Below are 15,190 nucleotides of genomic sequence, written 5' to 3' on the forward strand. Positions count from 1 at the left end.
CCTTAGGGTACCTGGGAGGCGGCAGAGACCCAGGCTGGTCATGTCTTCCAGTGAGCAACCTCTCGCTTTTCTTCATTGCTCCCTTCTCATACCATTGTTGTATAGTAAATTATCCGAAAAGCCACATATTGAAGGATTGAATCTTGGAGTTTTTATTAGGGCATTAGCAATCTGCAGGCAGCCAGTTGTTACAAAGGCCTGCAGCCCCCAAATGCCCTTAACATTGTCAGGAAACAGACCAGAGAGAAAAGAAAGAACAAAAACAAGATCAACAAACCAATGGAGAGACTTACAACACAGGACTGGGAGACAGAGACATGTGGCATGGTATAATGGCCCCTGAGCTGGCCTGACCCTAAATTGGGTCAGGTCAGGGGACTGGATCACAGGAAGCTCCCAGTTCCAAGCACTTGACTGACAGGTTCAGTAACCTATAGGGCATGTACCCACCCCTGTCTCTTGGGATTTGGGAACACCCATTTCCTGGGGATGGGACTTCCCTTCCTGTAGGAATTCAGGCACACCCATCAAGACAAGGTGCTAGATAGTACAACTCACCATGTGGCCAATGATACCGCTGGCCAGATCTGACCTCCATATTACACCATCACATATATTATCATTTCCTAGGTTCATTATAGGAAGTGAAAAAAGATTGAGAAGTTCTAATGTCTGTCATGGACATATCATCTCTAAATGAATATAATAGTTTCTACATCATGACTATTTGTGAAGATGTATATACAAAGAGCTTTATATGGGGGCTGGGGATATGGCCTAGTGGCAAGAGAGCTTGCCTCGTATACATGAGGCACTGGGTTCGATTCCCCAGCACCACATATACAGAAAACGGCCAGAAGTGGTGCTGTGGCTCTAGTGGCAGAGTGCTAGCCTTGAGCAAAAGGAAGCCAGGGCCAGTGCTCAGGCCCTGAGTTCAAGGCCCAGGACTGGCCAAAAAAAAAAAAAAAAAGAGCTTTATATGCATATAGTAAGTGCTTAGTAATGCCTGTCCTGATTATTATTATTATTATTACCACCATGAAGGCCAGCTCCCAACCTAACAAAGCAAGGGACTTTCCTAATGAGAATAAGCAGTTATTACTTCTGACTCTGAAGCCACTCCTAGCATGCCTTCTGCATCCCTTTCTCCAGGAGAACCTTGTGCAAAGGGAATACTTTGGGCCCTGAAGGTACTTAGCCAAAATGAATTACTCTTGTCTGCAGGGATAGCCGCTTTAAGAGGGTTGTGCTTCAAAACACAGAATTAAGTTGTGCCACAAAAACATGTAAATCAATGCACACAACAATTAAATATAATTAAATAAATCCTGAAAATAAACAGAATACCACTGCAAAATTCTCTCTCTCTTTCTCTCTCTCTCTGAGATGATAAATTCTACAATGTGGTGCAGACAGACACCACAAAGCAAAGGGCAGCAACCTGAGGAAAAGGAGACCACAAGCAACTAATTGAATGAATGCCATATTTGCCTTGTCCTGTGCTTCATTGAGAACCATGGGATTATTGCATGAAAAAGCTTGAATTGGCTTATATGTCTCCCAGAACATTATACTACATATCCCCACTGGCCAAAATGTCCCTTACAGAGGAACTAAAACTACATATAATATGTAAAATGCTAATTAATATAAATAAATACCTATGTTTATTTATAAATACATAAAATATACTAATAAATATATAACATTACATATATGTATACATGCACACATATAAAAAAAACATGTCCTTGGAGCTCTATAGGCAATTCCTGTTTTAGAATAAAATTCAATGATAGTGTGGGGCTATATTTATTTATCTTGGGACTGGTTTTCAAATGCCCTTAGTTTAGCATTTCTTTGCTTTAGAAAGAAAATAAGCAATGTAAAGAATTTCTCAGCCAGGTGCTGGTGGCTCACACCTATAATCCTATCTATTCAGGAGACAGATCTGAGGATGTGGTTAGAAGCCAAGGCAGGAAAGTTTGTGAGACTCTTATCTCCTATTCACCACCAGAAAACCAGCAGTGGAACTGTGGCTCAAAGTAGCAGAGAGCTAGCCTTGAGCAAAAAGAGCTCAGGGATAGTGCCCAGGCTGAGTTCAAGCCCCATGACCAACATAAAAAAGGAGAAAAAAGGATTTCTCTATTAGATATGAAACATACAAAAATGTTTATTCATTTGAAAACAGTTCTAAGGATGTTCTAATGATGAGAGTCTTTATGTGGTTGAATACTATAAACCCCACATCAAGAGCACCAGATGTTTTCCCTGGAGAGAAGACCTTTTTTTCAAGAAGTCACCGATATGTTCAACATGTCTACTCTTCCATGTGTTGTCATTCTCTTAGACCACAAGCAGCTAACAATCCACCGTGCCATTGCATTCAGCAGGGGCTGCCAACTTGGGAACACTCAGGATTGTGTCAGTGAGAACAGTAGACACACTCCCCTGTACACACCAGAGACCGTGGCCTCAAACCACGCAGCACGAAGCAGCCTTCCCGCCCCATCGACCTTCAGATGGTAACACTTCCTCTTTAAATACAGAATGAATCCTTATGCCCCGGGAATGCCGGCTCCTACAGGGAGAACCAAGCAAGTAGGAAAGTAGACAGAAGAAAGAGCTATCACCACGCCCCGAGGACTCTCAGCGATGAGTCTTGGACTGTTTCTCTTCCCCCACATGTTGGCTTAGTTTGGACGGTGTTGAGAAGGCATCTCTGCCATGAGGGCTCTCTGGCATCTGGAAGGTTCTCCTTCTCAGGGTATCTCTTCCATGGAATCTCAGTCTCACCTGCCCCTCAGGTGGCCTGACAAGGTGACAGAAGGCACAGGTGTGGTCAAGACTCTCATCTTTAATTCTACCCATTATGTTCTCAGGAAACGGGGTACAGCCTGCACCCTGTGCCAGAGCCTCATATAGCTGGGATCTCTCCAGGCAACACTCACCTACTTAAGAAATGGCCATCGCCTGCTCCTTGAAAAGGAGAAGGGGGAATTGAAAAATGTTTGGGTGGGTGATAGAGGATTGCAAGGTTCTCAGCTCAGTTCTCATTTTTCTTGTCCTTTCTACACAAAAACCTTTGTGGCTCCATTATCAGACAAGGGGTACCAGCTGGCACAAAAAGATGTTTGTAAGAAATTAGGAAATTTCTCCACTCTCACAATGTCTTTCCAATTCTTTTCTTTCTTTTTTTTTTCTTTTTGATGCTACTACCAGGGTTTGAACTCAGGGCTCTTCACACTCTCAGCTTTCTTGCTCTGCTGCTGCTCTACCACTTGAGCCATGTCACTAGTCTAGCATTTTCCTGGTTAATTGGAGATGCAGTCTCACAGACTTTTCTGCCTAGGCTGACTTCGAATCATGATCTCTCAAGTGTCAGTCTCCTGAGTAGCTAGGATTGTAGGTGTGAGCCACCAGCACCAGGCTCACAATTTCTAGTTAAAGTCATAGAATAGAATAAGAAGTTTCCAGATCAAATATTTAAAATCTAAGAAGGAACTTTTCCAGATTCTAGTTTAGAAGTGCATTGAACAGGCATAGAACCTGGCCTAGATTTTTTAAATGATTCTCTAATGCCTGCCCTTGCCCTTGTCTGACCTCTAAGGCAAAAATTCTAGCATAAATACTGCAGATGTTTCTGCCACCTGCAGCTCTGAGATTCCTTTCCCTCACCTGTAAAGAAAAGCAGTGCCTACCTTATGGCAGGAACTGTTCATGTGTCCTTTGAAGTTCCAAAGCTGCCTTTGTGCTAGGCATCACGGTTGCCATTTTCCAGGTGAGGGCGCTAAGGCTTGGATAGGACCAATCTGAGCCAGATTAGATTAACTCAAGAACAGGTAAGTGTGGATTTTTTTTTTTTTTAATTTGTGCTGGTCCTGGGGCTTGAACTCAGGGTCTGGGCACTGTCTCCAAGCTTTGTTGCTCATGACTGGTGCTCTACCCACAGCTTCAATTCCTTTTTTTTTTTTTTTCTGGTTAATCAGAGATAAGAGTCTCATAGATTTTCCTGCCCAGGCTGGCCTCATACAGTGATTCTCAGGTCCCAGTCTCCTGAGTAGCTAGGAGTACAGGCATGAACCACTGGTGCCCAGTGTGTGGATATTTTTAGTTGGATATAAGAGTATTGTATCAATGATAATTATTAACAGTAGTGTGACCGGACAATAGAATACTTGAATTCACCTTAGGGTCTGGAATATCTTCCTTGAGGGCCGTCTAGAGAAGAGAGTAAGCAGGCTAGCCACACACTCAATCAATCAATTATTCCACTTCATTAGAGGTCATTTCTCTGTCCATTCACACAGCTTCTTTCCTTCTTGCTTAAATGTGACATATAAAGGTTGTGGTTCAGAGGACACGAGAGCCCTCTGTTCCCTCCCAACTTTAATTGGCGCACTGTCAGATTCAATAACGAATGATGTGGTGCCCTCCCTGATGGATCAAACTGCCCATCACCTGAACACGTCTGCTACTGTCCACCTGGACTCTGGTTTGGCGGAGAAGCCATAAGTCTCCTCTTTGACACAAAGAAACACCATCAGTCCCAGACAAATTGCTTTTCTCCCAGACACATTTGTAAAAATTGATTCGGCTTCCCGGACAGGCGATGGAGTGAGCAAGGTTGCTTAGGTAGACTAGACAATAGAGAGGGGGGGGCGAACCTGACATCCCTCCCTGAAAAAGAACCCCTCAATACCCTTGGCTCACCAAGAGCATCGGGAAGAGGACACGAGGGTGGGCAGGCTGGCCCCAACTCCATGTGGCTGGAAGCTAGCTGGGTATTTCTCAGAATCGAGTAACCTCCCTCTCCAGGGAGACAGCAGTGACGGAGACACTTCATTACCTGCCATCTGGAGTTCATGAAGAAACGCAAATGCTTCCAAGAGAATTCACACTTCATTTCTCTCTGAGGTCCTGTGATTTCTCCTCCCATCCTGTTTCCAATCTCTACTTATGCAGGACTAGCCATGTAATATATGCAACCATGTCTTAGCCTTGCTGGGGATTTATAAAAGAAGACAGATGCCTTATGAAAATGAAGAAAATGGGTAACAACCATCTCAGCCAAACCTGTTTGGTCAGGATAGCTTTTGACTTCTTAGTGTTCTTTTATTCTATTTACTTTTTATTGTTACGAAGAAGTTTTTTTTTTAATTGTACAAGAAGTTACAATTCCATAAGTCAGGTGATGACTACAATGCTTCTTGAACAACATTACTGCTTCCTTCATTCTGCCCCATTTTCCTCCTCCCATTCCTACCCACAAGTTGCATAGTTCATTTTTTACATAATGTGCATTGAATACAATGACTGCATTTGCTCACCCTTCCTCCTTCCATTCCTGTGATTCCCCTCTCCCCCCCCCAAAACAAAACCATGTTTCCATTTCCTGGTATTTGTTTTGATAAAAAGTACATTAGTTATTCAGAGGAGTTGCACCTTTGGGTTCTTCCCCTAAGTGAGTATACCATCCATTAGTCAGTTTGTATGTACATGCATTGAGCCCTGTATAGGTTATTATGCTTAGCGATATTTTAGATCTAGCGTCCACATATGAGAGAAGACGTGTGCCGTTTGTCTCTCTGAGCTTGGCTTACCTCACCTGACATGATTTATTCTAGATCTATCCATTTCCTTGCAAATGACATAATATTATTCTTTCTAATGGATGAGTAAAATCCCACTGTGTGTAGGTCCCACATGGTGAGGATATTTTTAAAGACAAGCTTGGACTTCAGTGCAAATCATATTATTGCAGTCTAGCAGTAGACCTATCCTGTGGCCAGGAGATGGCTGATAATTGTCACATGGAAGCTAATGACCTCAGGGATGAAGAATCACTTCATCCATTGGCTATATCATCCTGCCCCATCACCTAAGAGCAAATGGTTCCATTTTTTGTTGTTGTTTGGAAATGGCTAAGTTTTGTACATCCCAAGAATCCCAGATGAAGCCAAAGAGCCAGCAATGAAGGTTTTCAATAACCCCCCCTCCATTGTGAGCTCAGATCTTTTGGTATCTTTCTTCCCTTTAGAAACACGCTCCATTAGACAACTAGACATTCCCCCCCCCCCCATACACACAAATGACTACATCCTCCCTATTCATTTTTAAATCCCTAAAATCTAACAAAGATATATGCAGACGCTTTACAAATGTTTCAGAAAGGAAATGAATGAATGAATTGGGCAGTTGCCAGAACTGGATCTCAGGAGATTGGCTTCTAGCCCCAGCTCTGCCATTAATTGAATACGTGACCTCAGGTCTGGGGCTCAACTGCTCCATCCACAAAATAGGAAATAGCATGGATGAGCAGCTGATCGCCACCCCTCTCCCCTGCTCAGTACAGCGATGTGGGTCCACAGAGGAGGGGCAAGGTCCTTTGAAGAAGTGTGAAGAGAAGGAGATTCTGAGCAGACCAGTCTCAGACCCTCCCACCTTGACTTAGGTCTCTATAGTGGGCTCTCAAAAACGACTTTGAGGCTGGGAATGTGGTCTAGTGATAGAGTGCTTGCCTTGTATACATGAAGGCCTGGGTTCGATTCCTCAGCACCACATATACAGAGAAAGCCAAAAGTGGCGCTGTGACTCAGGTGGTTGAGTGCTAGCCTTGAGCAAAAAGAAGCCAGGGATAGTGCTCAGGCCCTGAGTCCAAGCCCCAGGACTGGCAAAAAAAAAAAAAAAAAAAAAACTTTGAATGGAAAAAAAGTTCCACAAACAAGAGAAAGTTTTGTTGTTATTGTTGTTGTTTTCATTTAAGGAAATAAGTGAACCACACTATCTAGATCCTATCCATCTAGTAAAAAAAAGTCCCCACCCATGAATCACACAATCCTCTTCTGTAGCCTACCTTGGGTAATCCCCACAGGGCCTTTACCTGCCATTCTAGTCCTGCCCTCCTTTTGCTCCCAACTTTCCTTTGACTGGCCAATCCTAGCTCTCCTTTCAAGACGGAGCTCAAAAGCCTTTCCCTACATCACTTTTCTGCCTCTTCCCTGCTTCTCCAGGAGCCAAATAATGGGCTCTCTAAGAGTCACATTCATTCCCTACTAGGCCCCAAGATATTGCTTGGTTGGTAAGTAAGCTAGGGAATTAGTCAAAGTAAACTCAGCTACATGCTAATGAGGAAAAACACAAACTGAGATGTACAGAGTAATTAGCATTCAAATGTGAATAAGCACTGATTTCTTTCTTCCAGGTGAAAAGAATACCTATTTAGAAATACTTAAAACATTAAGAATAAATTAGTCAAACACTGTTGGACTTAGAAAATGTCTTTTCTTGTTTGTAACATTACTATCTGACTTAAGAATAAAACATATATCCAGGAACTCTCAAAAAAAAAAAAAGAAAGAAATACTTAAACACTTGCGAGTACTTGCCCGGCACTGGTAGCTCACCCCTGTAACCCTAGCTACTCAGGAAGCTGAGATCTGAGAACCATGGCTCAAACCAGCCCAAGCAGGAAAGTCTGTGAGTCTCTTATTTCCAATTAACCATCAGAAAACCAGAATTGGAGTTATGGCTCAAAGTGGTACAGTGCTAGCTTTGAGTAAAAGAGCTCAGGGACAGCACCCAGGCCCTGAGTTGAAGCCCCACGAATGACCAAAAAAAGGAAAGAAAAAGAAAATTTCATATTTTGGTGGCTGTCTTTGGTAAAAGGCAGAAGTACTAATGTCCCCCTTAAAGACCTTTAAGGAGGAGAGGTCCTTCTCCGCCCTTTGCCTATTTCCATCTGGGTCTTTCTCCTTGACTCCCTCTGAGAGCAGAGAACGTACCCCCTGGTTGTAGGAGAGTCCTACAGTCCGGACAGGCTGTGAATAATGTCAGGAGATGAGAGGCAAGCCATTGGTCTGCAGTGAGTTTCTTTGCTATTGGGCAGTCTGGGGCACCGCTTGGAAGTTCAGCATCAAACACAGACTCCCCAGGAACCCTCAACCTCAGGCTGGCTCTTTCTTCCAAATATAATAGAACCATAAACTCTTTGACCTGGAAAGAACTTCACATTGAAAAGACCCTGTGTTTTGGAACCTCAAATCACACATCACCTGAAAGACACAAGAAGGAATTCAAAGACTATTTCAAACAGAAAAACTCCCAATCCTCTTGCCAATGTGTACGTCCTCTCTGAGTTTAACTGTTCATTGGCTGGCAATTTGTTAACTTAAACACAACTAGTTCCTAGTGTTGAAGTACATCAGAACACTAGAAAAGGTTGGAGATTTAGCTCAGTGGAAAAGTACCTAGTATGCCTAGTATGTACAAGGCCCTGAGTTTGGTCCTCAGCTCTGGGAGACAAAAACAAAAACAAACAAACTAGGGATATGACAAACTGTAAATTGGGATGTGCTTAGAATCTACTTAAAGAGTGGTAGTTGAGAATATGTCAGAGTTCCAAGCTACAAGGAATCTCTCCTATTCCTAGTAGACCTGCTGAAATTCATCCTTCTGATTTCTTAAAGTACCTGTGATGGCTGCTTACACCTTGATTATTGTATCCTACACCAGTCTTCTCCAGCTACACGAGGAGCCTTTTGGAATAAATGTGCCTCTTCCTCTCTAATTGCTCAGTGGGGGGGAAAGAAGAAATGTGGCATTGCTTTGCTCGTAACACAAGGCAAAAATGATTAGGAGGGTAACCTTGGGTTAAGAATTTTTAAATAGATTACCATATTAAGTGAAGATTATTTATACATTGATCCCTCATTTAGAATAGTGATTCTCCACCTTAGTGTAACCCCTCCCCAAAATTTTCACAATAACATTTTGTAATGCTTTCTTTACTATTCTCCAGTGAGGACTGAAAGTGATGCTATCTTCCTGCATACTTAATTTTCTTAATATCCCCTGTATGTGAAAGGTAAAGGCATTTTTTTGTTTGTTTGTTTGTTTTTTTGGCCAGTCCTGGGCCTTGGACTCAGGGCCTGAGCACTGTCCCTGGCTTCTTCCCGCTCAAGGCTAGCACTCTGCCGCTTGAGCCACAGCGCCGCTTCTGGCCGTTTTCTGTATATGTGGTGCTGGGGAATCGAACCTAGGGCCTCGTGTATCCGAGGCAGGCACTCTTGCCACTAGGCTATATCCCCAGCCCCGGTAAAGGCATTTTTAATAAAAGCAATAGTTAGCAGAGTGCCGGTGGTTCACACCTATAGTCCTAGCTACTCAGGAAGCTGAGATCTGAGGATCATAGTTCGAGGCCAGCCCAGGCAGGAATATCCATGAGACTCTTATCTCCAATAAACTACTCAGAAAAAGCTGGAAATGGTGCTGTCGCTCAAGTGGTAGAGGGCTAGCCTTGAGCACAGAGAGGCTCAGGAACAGAGCCCAAGCCCCGAGTTCAAGCCGCAGGACCAGCAAAAACAAAAGCAATAGTTATTTCTCTGTGTTAATACTGGACATGGGGATATTGGGAGACCGGGTGCAGCCTTCAGAGGCTTGCAGTCCTTTACAGAAGCATAGCAAACACAACTTGACAAGTATGCCTTCCTTAGGTCCCCAAGGTACTCGAATCTTCTGGGCATCTTTGCTGTTAATGACATGATTTCCAAAGTGATGGCCAACTCTGAGGGCATTCCAACCAAAACCAATTACAGCAAATCCTCAAGTTGCTCAGGTGTTGCAGTCTTAGAAAATGTATATAAAGCCATACCAAAAGAAAAAGTAAGTTTTGTATTTATATCTAAAGTAGACATAAATTCAGATCCAGAAATTATACACAAGTTTGTGCTTCTAGATACCCATTAGGACCTTGGGAAGGTAATATGTGACTAAAAGGAATGCTTTAACTCCATGGGGAGACTCCACATGGAGCAGAATGACTAACAACCCAGAACTCTGTAGATTTAATCCCATAGGTGTTCAGAACCATCTTGAGACTCATAGATGCTTCCGAGATTCCCCAGCCCCCCCTCCCCCAGGAGGGAGAATACCTTTGTTGAGAGTCACTGGTTTGCAGTATTTTCTCCAGAGTTTTCCCAATTGACTCAAATGAGTAAGAGTTGCCTCAAGCTGTGAAGCCAAAGAATGATGAACTAGCATCCCTTCTTGTCTAGTTGGCCCCTTCAAGCCTCCCATGTGAAGGCAAGTACCTAACCTTGGACATTGGTTACCAGATAATCTAAGATTTAAAAAACCAAAGTTTTCCCTTCCCATGATTTTTTTTTTACTTCTTCCAGAAATTAAAAAGATTCTTATGTGACAGTAATTTTGAAATCATTGAGGATTGACAAAATTTTCTCAACTTTTCCCCTTGATGTTTTGGGCTTATAAATACTCACTCTGCACCACTAATCTTCAGTGGCAAGTATAATCATCTCTAGTGCCCACTAAAAGCCTGATTCCTGTACACAAGCAAGTCTAAAGGGTTTGAAAATATTATAAAGTCCTTTTACACCATTTGCAAAGTCACAGAGTTCTTGGAGCAGAAATTGTCTTATGTGGTAACTGGCTGACTGAATTATTTTTTCTCCTACTCACTTCAAGCTATAGTTATCAGGAACCCAGCAGGCCCTTGAGAATGAATGACAGACTCCAAAGTCAGCCTCCCCCGGCTCAGCCAGGGCCTCTTCCTCTGACTCAGGACAGCAAGGGGCTTCCTCACAAGGCCTAATGACCACTTGGCTTTTCACTAATTACTTCTGGCAAGTGACTTCTGATGGTGGATTGGGTGTTTTTTACATTGAATTTTGCACATTGGGTATTGTGGAGAGAATGCTTGGTTACATAAACTTGGGGTACTGACTGGCTTAATACAAGTTAAATTGAGAGTCAAATCCATGCCTGTTTCAAGAGTATCACTTGGAAAGATTCTACCCCAGAGGAGAAATGTGTTTCCTCCTAAATACTTCCTCACACAGTACTGATCTGGATGTGCAAGTTCAACTCTCAAGAATCCTGAAACAAATACAGACATCCTCTAAGCCTTCAGGAAAATATCACCCGGCCTTCATACTTAATCCTTACTGCTTACTGCCCTTCTCAGGGAAGAGGCCCTTGGGACCTCCTTTCAGACTACTGCCTCTTAATTTTAGGCTCTAACAGTTTAAGCATCCAGTGGTTACAGTCTGGAATTTAAACATCAACATTTAAACATCAGAAGCAGCAATTTGGAAAAGAGGTGGTCCGATTGTTCCAGGAAAATACCTTGGCAACAAGAAAGAAGTCTAAGGGAGAACTTGGGAAATTCTTACAAAGTGAAGGAAGGAGGCCTGACATGGAAACTAAACATAAATAGAAGCCTGGGCTGTTTAAATGTGGGGATCGGGGCCTCATCATCCCCCAAAGCAGCTCCATAGCACAGGACATCACATGAGCTATAAAAGAAGAGTTAAGAGATATCTGTATTTTTTGCTGCAAGACTCAACCAACAGATATTATCACATAGGAGGTCTTTTTTAGATAGATAGATAGATAGATAGATAGATAGATAGATAGATAGATAGATAGATAGATAGATAGATGTAGATAAACTATTGGTTTTGTTTTTGTTTTGTTTTGTTTTTGGTGCCCATTCTGGGACTTGAACTCAGGGTCTGGGCACTGTCCCTGAGATTTTCACTCAAGGCTATCACTCTAGCTTTTTTTGGGGCAGGGGAGGGAGGTGGTTAATTGGAGATAAGAGTCTCATGGACTTTCCTGCCCAGGCTGGCTTTGAACTGCAATCCTTAGATCTCAACCTCTGGAGTAGTTAGGATTACAGGCATGAGCTACCAGCACCTGGCCATTAAGGAGAGGTTTAAGAGTTCATTTTATATAGCACTTTTATCTTACAAGTAGGAAAAGTGAATGTAAAGGGTAGAACCAACCCAGGAGCCAAGCCCACCTGCTGTGCCCCTTCCAAGGGGAGGAGTCACACTGAAGGGCCTGGAGGAGGGGCCTGGGGGGATGTACATGGCCATCAACCATTTAATGTTTTTGACATCTCTGTGTTTGCTTGCTTGTATCAATTTCAGCTGTCTCACCCAGTGGCCCCACTTTCCAGATCCCCAATCCCAACACAGAAAGTGCCAACTCTAAGATGCTGGGTACATTCTTAATCTTCTTCTACTTTAATCTCTGCTCACATCAAAAGAAAGAGGCAATCTTTCACAATTTTCAAATGCAGGGAAGCACACACACTGCCTGAGGAGTATGGCAAAATGCAAATTCCCTTGAAATCAGGGCTCCGTGGATGATTCTCATAGAAGTGGGCTCCTAATAAATATCCCATCCCCATCCTCTCCACGCAAGCACTCCACAGTGTCTCTGTCTGCCATGCCTTTGTCTCTTGTTCCAGTTTCTTTGTGCAATTAATCCCTCCATGCACCCAAAGCCAGGTCTCTCTGTACTCCCATTGTTGCTGTGTGTCTTCACATTGTCCAGCTTTCAAAGCCTACCATTGAGATGATTTTCTGGCATTGCTCTCCTTGAAGATAGGGGCATGTCTCATTTGTCTTTGCCTTTTAGGGTTTGAACTCTCAGGACCTCACATTTGTAGGTGCTTTACCGCTGAGCCATGCTCCCAGCCCTAGTTTCTTTCTTAATTCCAGCACTTAGTTCTCTACAAGGACATTGATTCTTTTTTTTTTTTTTGCCAGTCCTGGGGCTTGGACTCAGAGCCTGAGCACTGTCCCTGGCTTCTTTTTGCTCAAGGCTAGCTCTCTACCCCTTGAACCACAGCACCATTTCTGGCCTTTTCTATATATGTGGTGCTGAGGAATCGAACCCAGGGCTTCATGTATAGGAAGCAAGCACTCTTGCCACGAGGCCATATTCCCAGCCCTCTACAAGGACTTTGAAAGTGCTTATTAAACTATTTTCTGGCTGGGTGCTGGTGGCTCACACCTATAATCCTAACTACTCAGGAGGATAAGATCAGAGGATTGTGATCAAAGCCAGTCCAGGCAGGAAAGTCCATGAGATTTTTATCTCCAATTAACAACCAGAAAACCAGAACTGGCACTGTGGCTCAAAGTGGTAGAGTGCTAGCCTTGAGCATAAGAACTCTCAGGGACAGTACCCAGGTCCTGAGTTCAAGCCCCACAACCCACAAAAAAAATGAACAACAACATAAAAAACAGTTTTCTTTATTGCTTTCTTATATTAATAACTATTTGTTTATATTTGCATTTTTGTGCTGGTCCTAGGACCTGAATTAAGGGTCTGGGTGCTGTCTCTGAGAAGTTTTGCTCAAGGCTAGTGTTCTACCACTTTGAGCCACAGCTCCACTTCCAGTTTTCAGGTGGTTAATTGGAGATGAAAATCTCATGGACTTGCCTGCCCAAACTGGCTTCAAACTGCAATTCTCAGATCTCAGCTTCGTGAGTAGCTAGGATTATAGGCGTGAGCCACCTGTGTCTGGCTCATATATGCATCTTTATCTAACCCCTCAAAAGAACAGAGGATTTTCAGATTGCTTAAAAGAACCCACCCAAATTAGGAGAACATGTAAGAACTGAAATAAAACGCTATTGTAGGATGTAACAGTGCCATGGTGGGGTCACACTGAATTGTACTCATGCTTACTCAGGATATTCGCCAGAGAAGGAGCACAACAGAAACACAGAAAATGGGAAGTTTTTCTAAAGAAGCACCAGTTTTTCAATAATGGAATAGAGTGCATTCTGACTGCCTTAGTTTAAAAGTGTTTTTTAGGGCTGGGATGTAGCTCAGTGGCAAAGCGCTTGCCTAGCAAGTGCAACGTCCTGGGTTTGATCCTGAGTATCAAAAAAAGAAAAGATGAATAAAAAAATAGCTAAAAGTGTTTGTTTTTTTAAAGACAGTGGTTAGAATTTGATTTAAATCGATTCATTATATGTTCATGAACCTCATAACAATGTTTAAGTCAATGATGGAATATATATGTGACTGAGATGCCATAAGATCATTCAAGATCTGGAAAATTCCTATTGACCCATGACATTGTGGCTGCTACTAACATTGTAATGTCTATTCCTCACTGTTGGCAGTGATGTTGGTGTAAATGAATGCACTGTGCCACCAGTATATAAGCATACAACACTGCCAGGCGTGGTGGTAGCTGAACTCCCAGCACAATGAGGTTGGGGCAGGAAGGTCATAAATTCTAAGACCAATCTAAGCTATATAGGGAGATTCTGTCTCAAAATAAAGTACATTGTATACAATTATGTGAAGCATATGATACTGGATAATGATAATAAATGCTGCTGGCATATGTGGTTACTGCAGTATATGTTTTATTGATACTTTAGAGTGGTCTTTTTAAGATTTTTAAGATTTACTATAAAGCAGTGCACCGCGTTACACCAGCAGCAGCCTTGTGTATCTAATTTTCACTGAATCTACTAGCTGTATCATTTTCCCCTGGGCTGGACATAATCTCATATTGTTTTGTTCATTGTGGCCCTAAGAGTGAGAGTCACCGTCTCAGTAATATGTGTATGAATATATACACATGTGTATGTATGAATACACATCCCATATAGCCTAGGGGAGTAGTAGGCTACATCATAACTTCATGTGAGTACACATTCTAGGATAGTCACGCAACAATGGCATGTCTAACAGTGCACTTCTCAGAATATGTCCCATCATCTCAAAATGCATGGCTGCAAATACAACTTCTCGTCTATATTCATATGTTCTTAGAGCCCAGACATTCCCACTGTCTCTTACCAAGATCATTAACCACCAAGAGGTTACTTTGTCTCCTGACTCCCACCATCTGTGTGTGCTTGATCCCCTCCCAGGTGTGTGCTATGCTGAGTTTGGAGTTCGAGTCCCCAAGACCACCGGATCAGCCTATACCTACAGCTATGTCACTGTTGGGGAATTTGTGGCATTTTTCATCGGCTGGAATCTGATCCTGGAGTACCTGATTGGCACGGCTGCTGGTGCCAGTGCTCTGAGCAGCATGTTTGACTCCCTGGCGAATCACACCATCAGTGGCTGGATGATAGACACGGTGGGAACGCTCAACGGCCTGGGTGAGACCCCGACATCTTCTCTCCCCAGCACATAAACTTAGCCAAGTGAATGTCTTCCCCTTTCCTGGTGCAATGTGGCAAAATGTGCAAAGAACTTTAAATGCTTCTTTTTGGTTTTGCAAAGTAATTATTATTCTAATTTCTATGAACAGCATACTACTAGTGTGTGTGTGTGTGTGTGTGTGTGTGTGTGTGTGTGTGTGCGCGCGCGCGCCCCTGTACTGGGGCTTGAACTCAGAGCC

General features: G+C 43.0%; 1 protein-coding gene across 1 annotated transcript in view; it reads left to right on the forward strand.

The window, feature by feature from the left end:
- Slc7a14 (solute carrier family 7 member 14) overlaps nt 1-15,190 on the forward strand; it is a 47,100-nt gene that overhangs the window by 4,628 nt on the left and 27,282 nt on the right. The window contains exon 2 of the mRNA XM_048346015.1: nt 14,712-14,948. Coding sequence (XP_048201972.1) covers nt 14,712-14,948 — 237 coding nt within the window. The remainder of the gene's footprint in view (nt 1-14,711; nt 14,949-15,190) is intronic.

This window comes from Perognathus longimembris, chromosome 5 (genome assembly GCF_023159225.1).
Source record: "Perognathus longimembris pacificus isolate PPM17 chromosome 5, ASM2315922v1, whole genome shotgun sequence".
Classification (NCBI taxonomy): domain Eukaryota; kingdom Metazoa; phylum Chordata; class Mammalia; order Rodentia; family Heteromyidae; genus Perognathus; species Perognathus longimembris.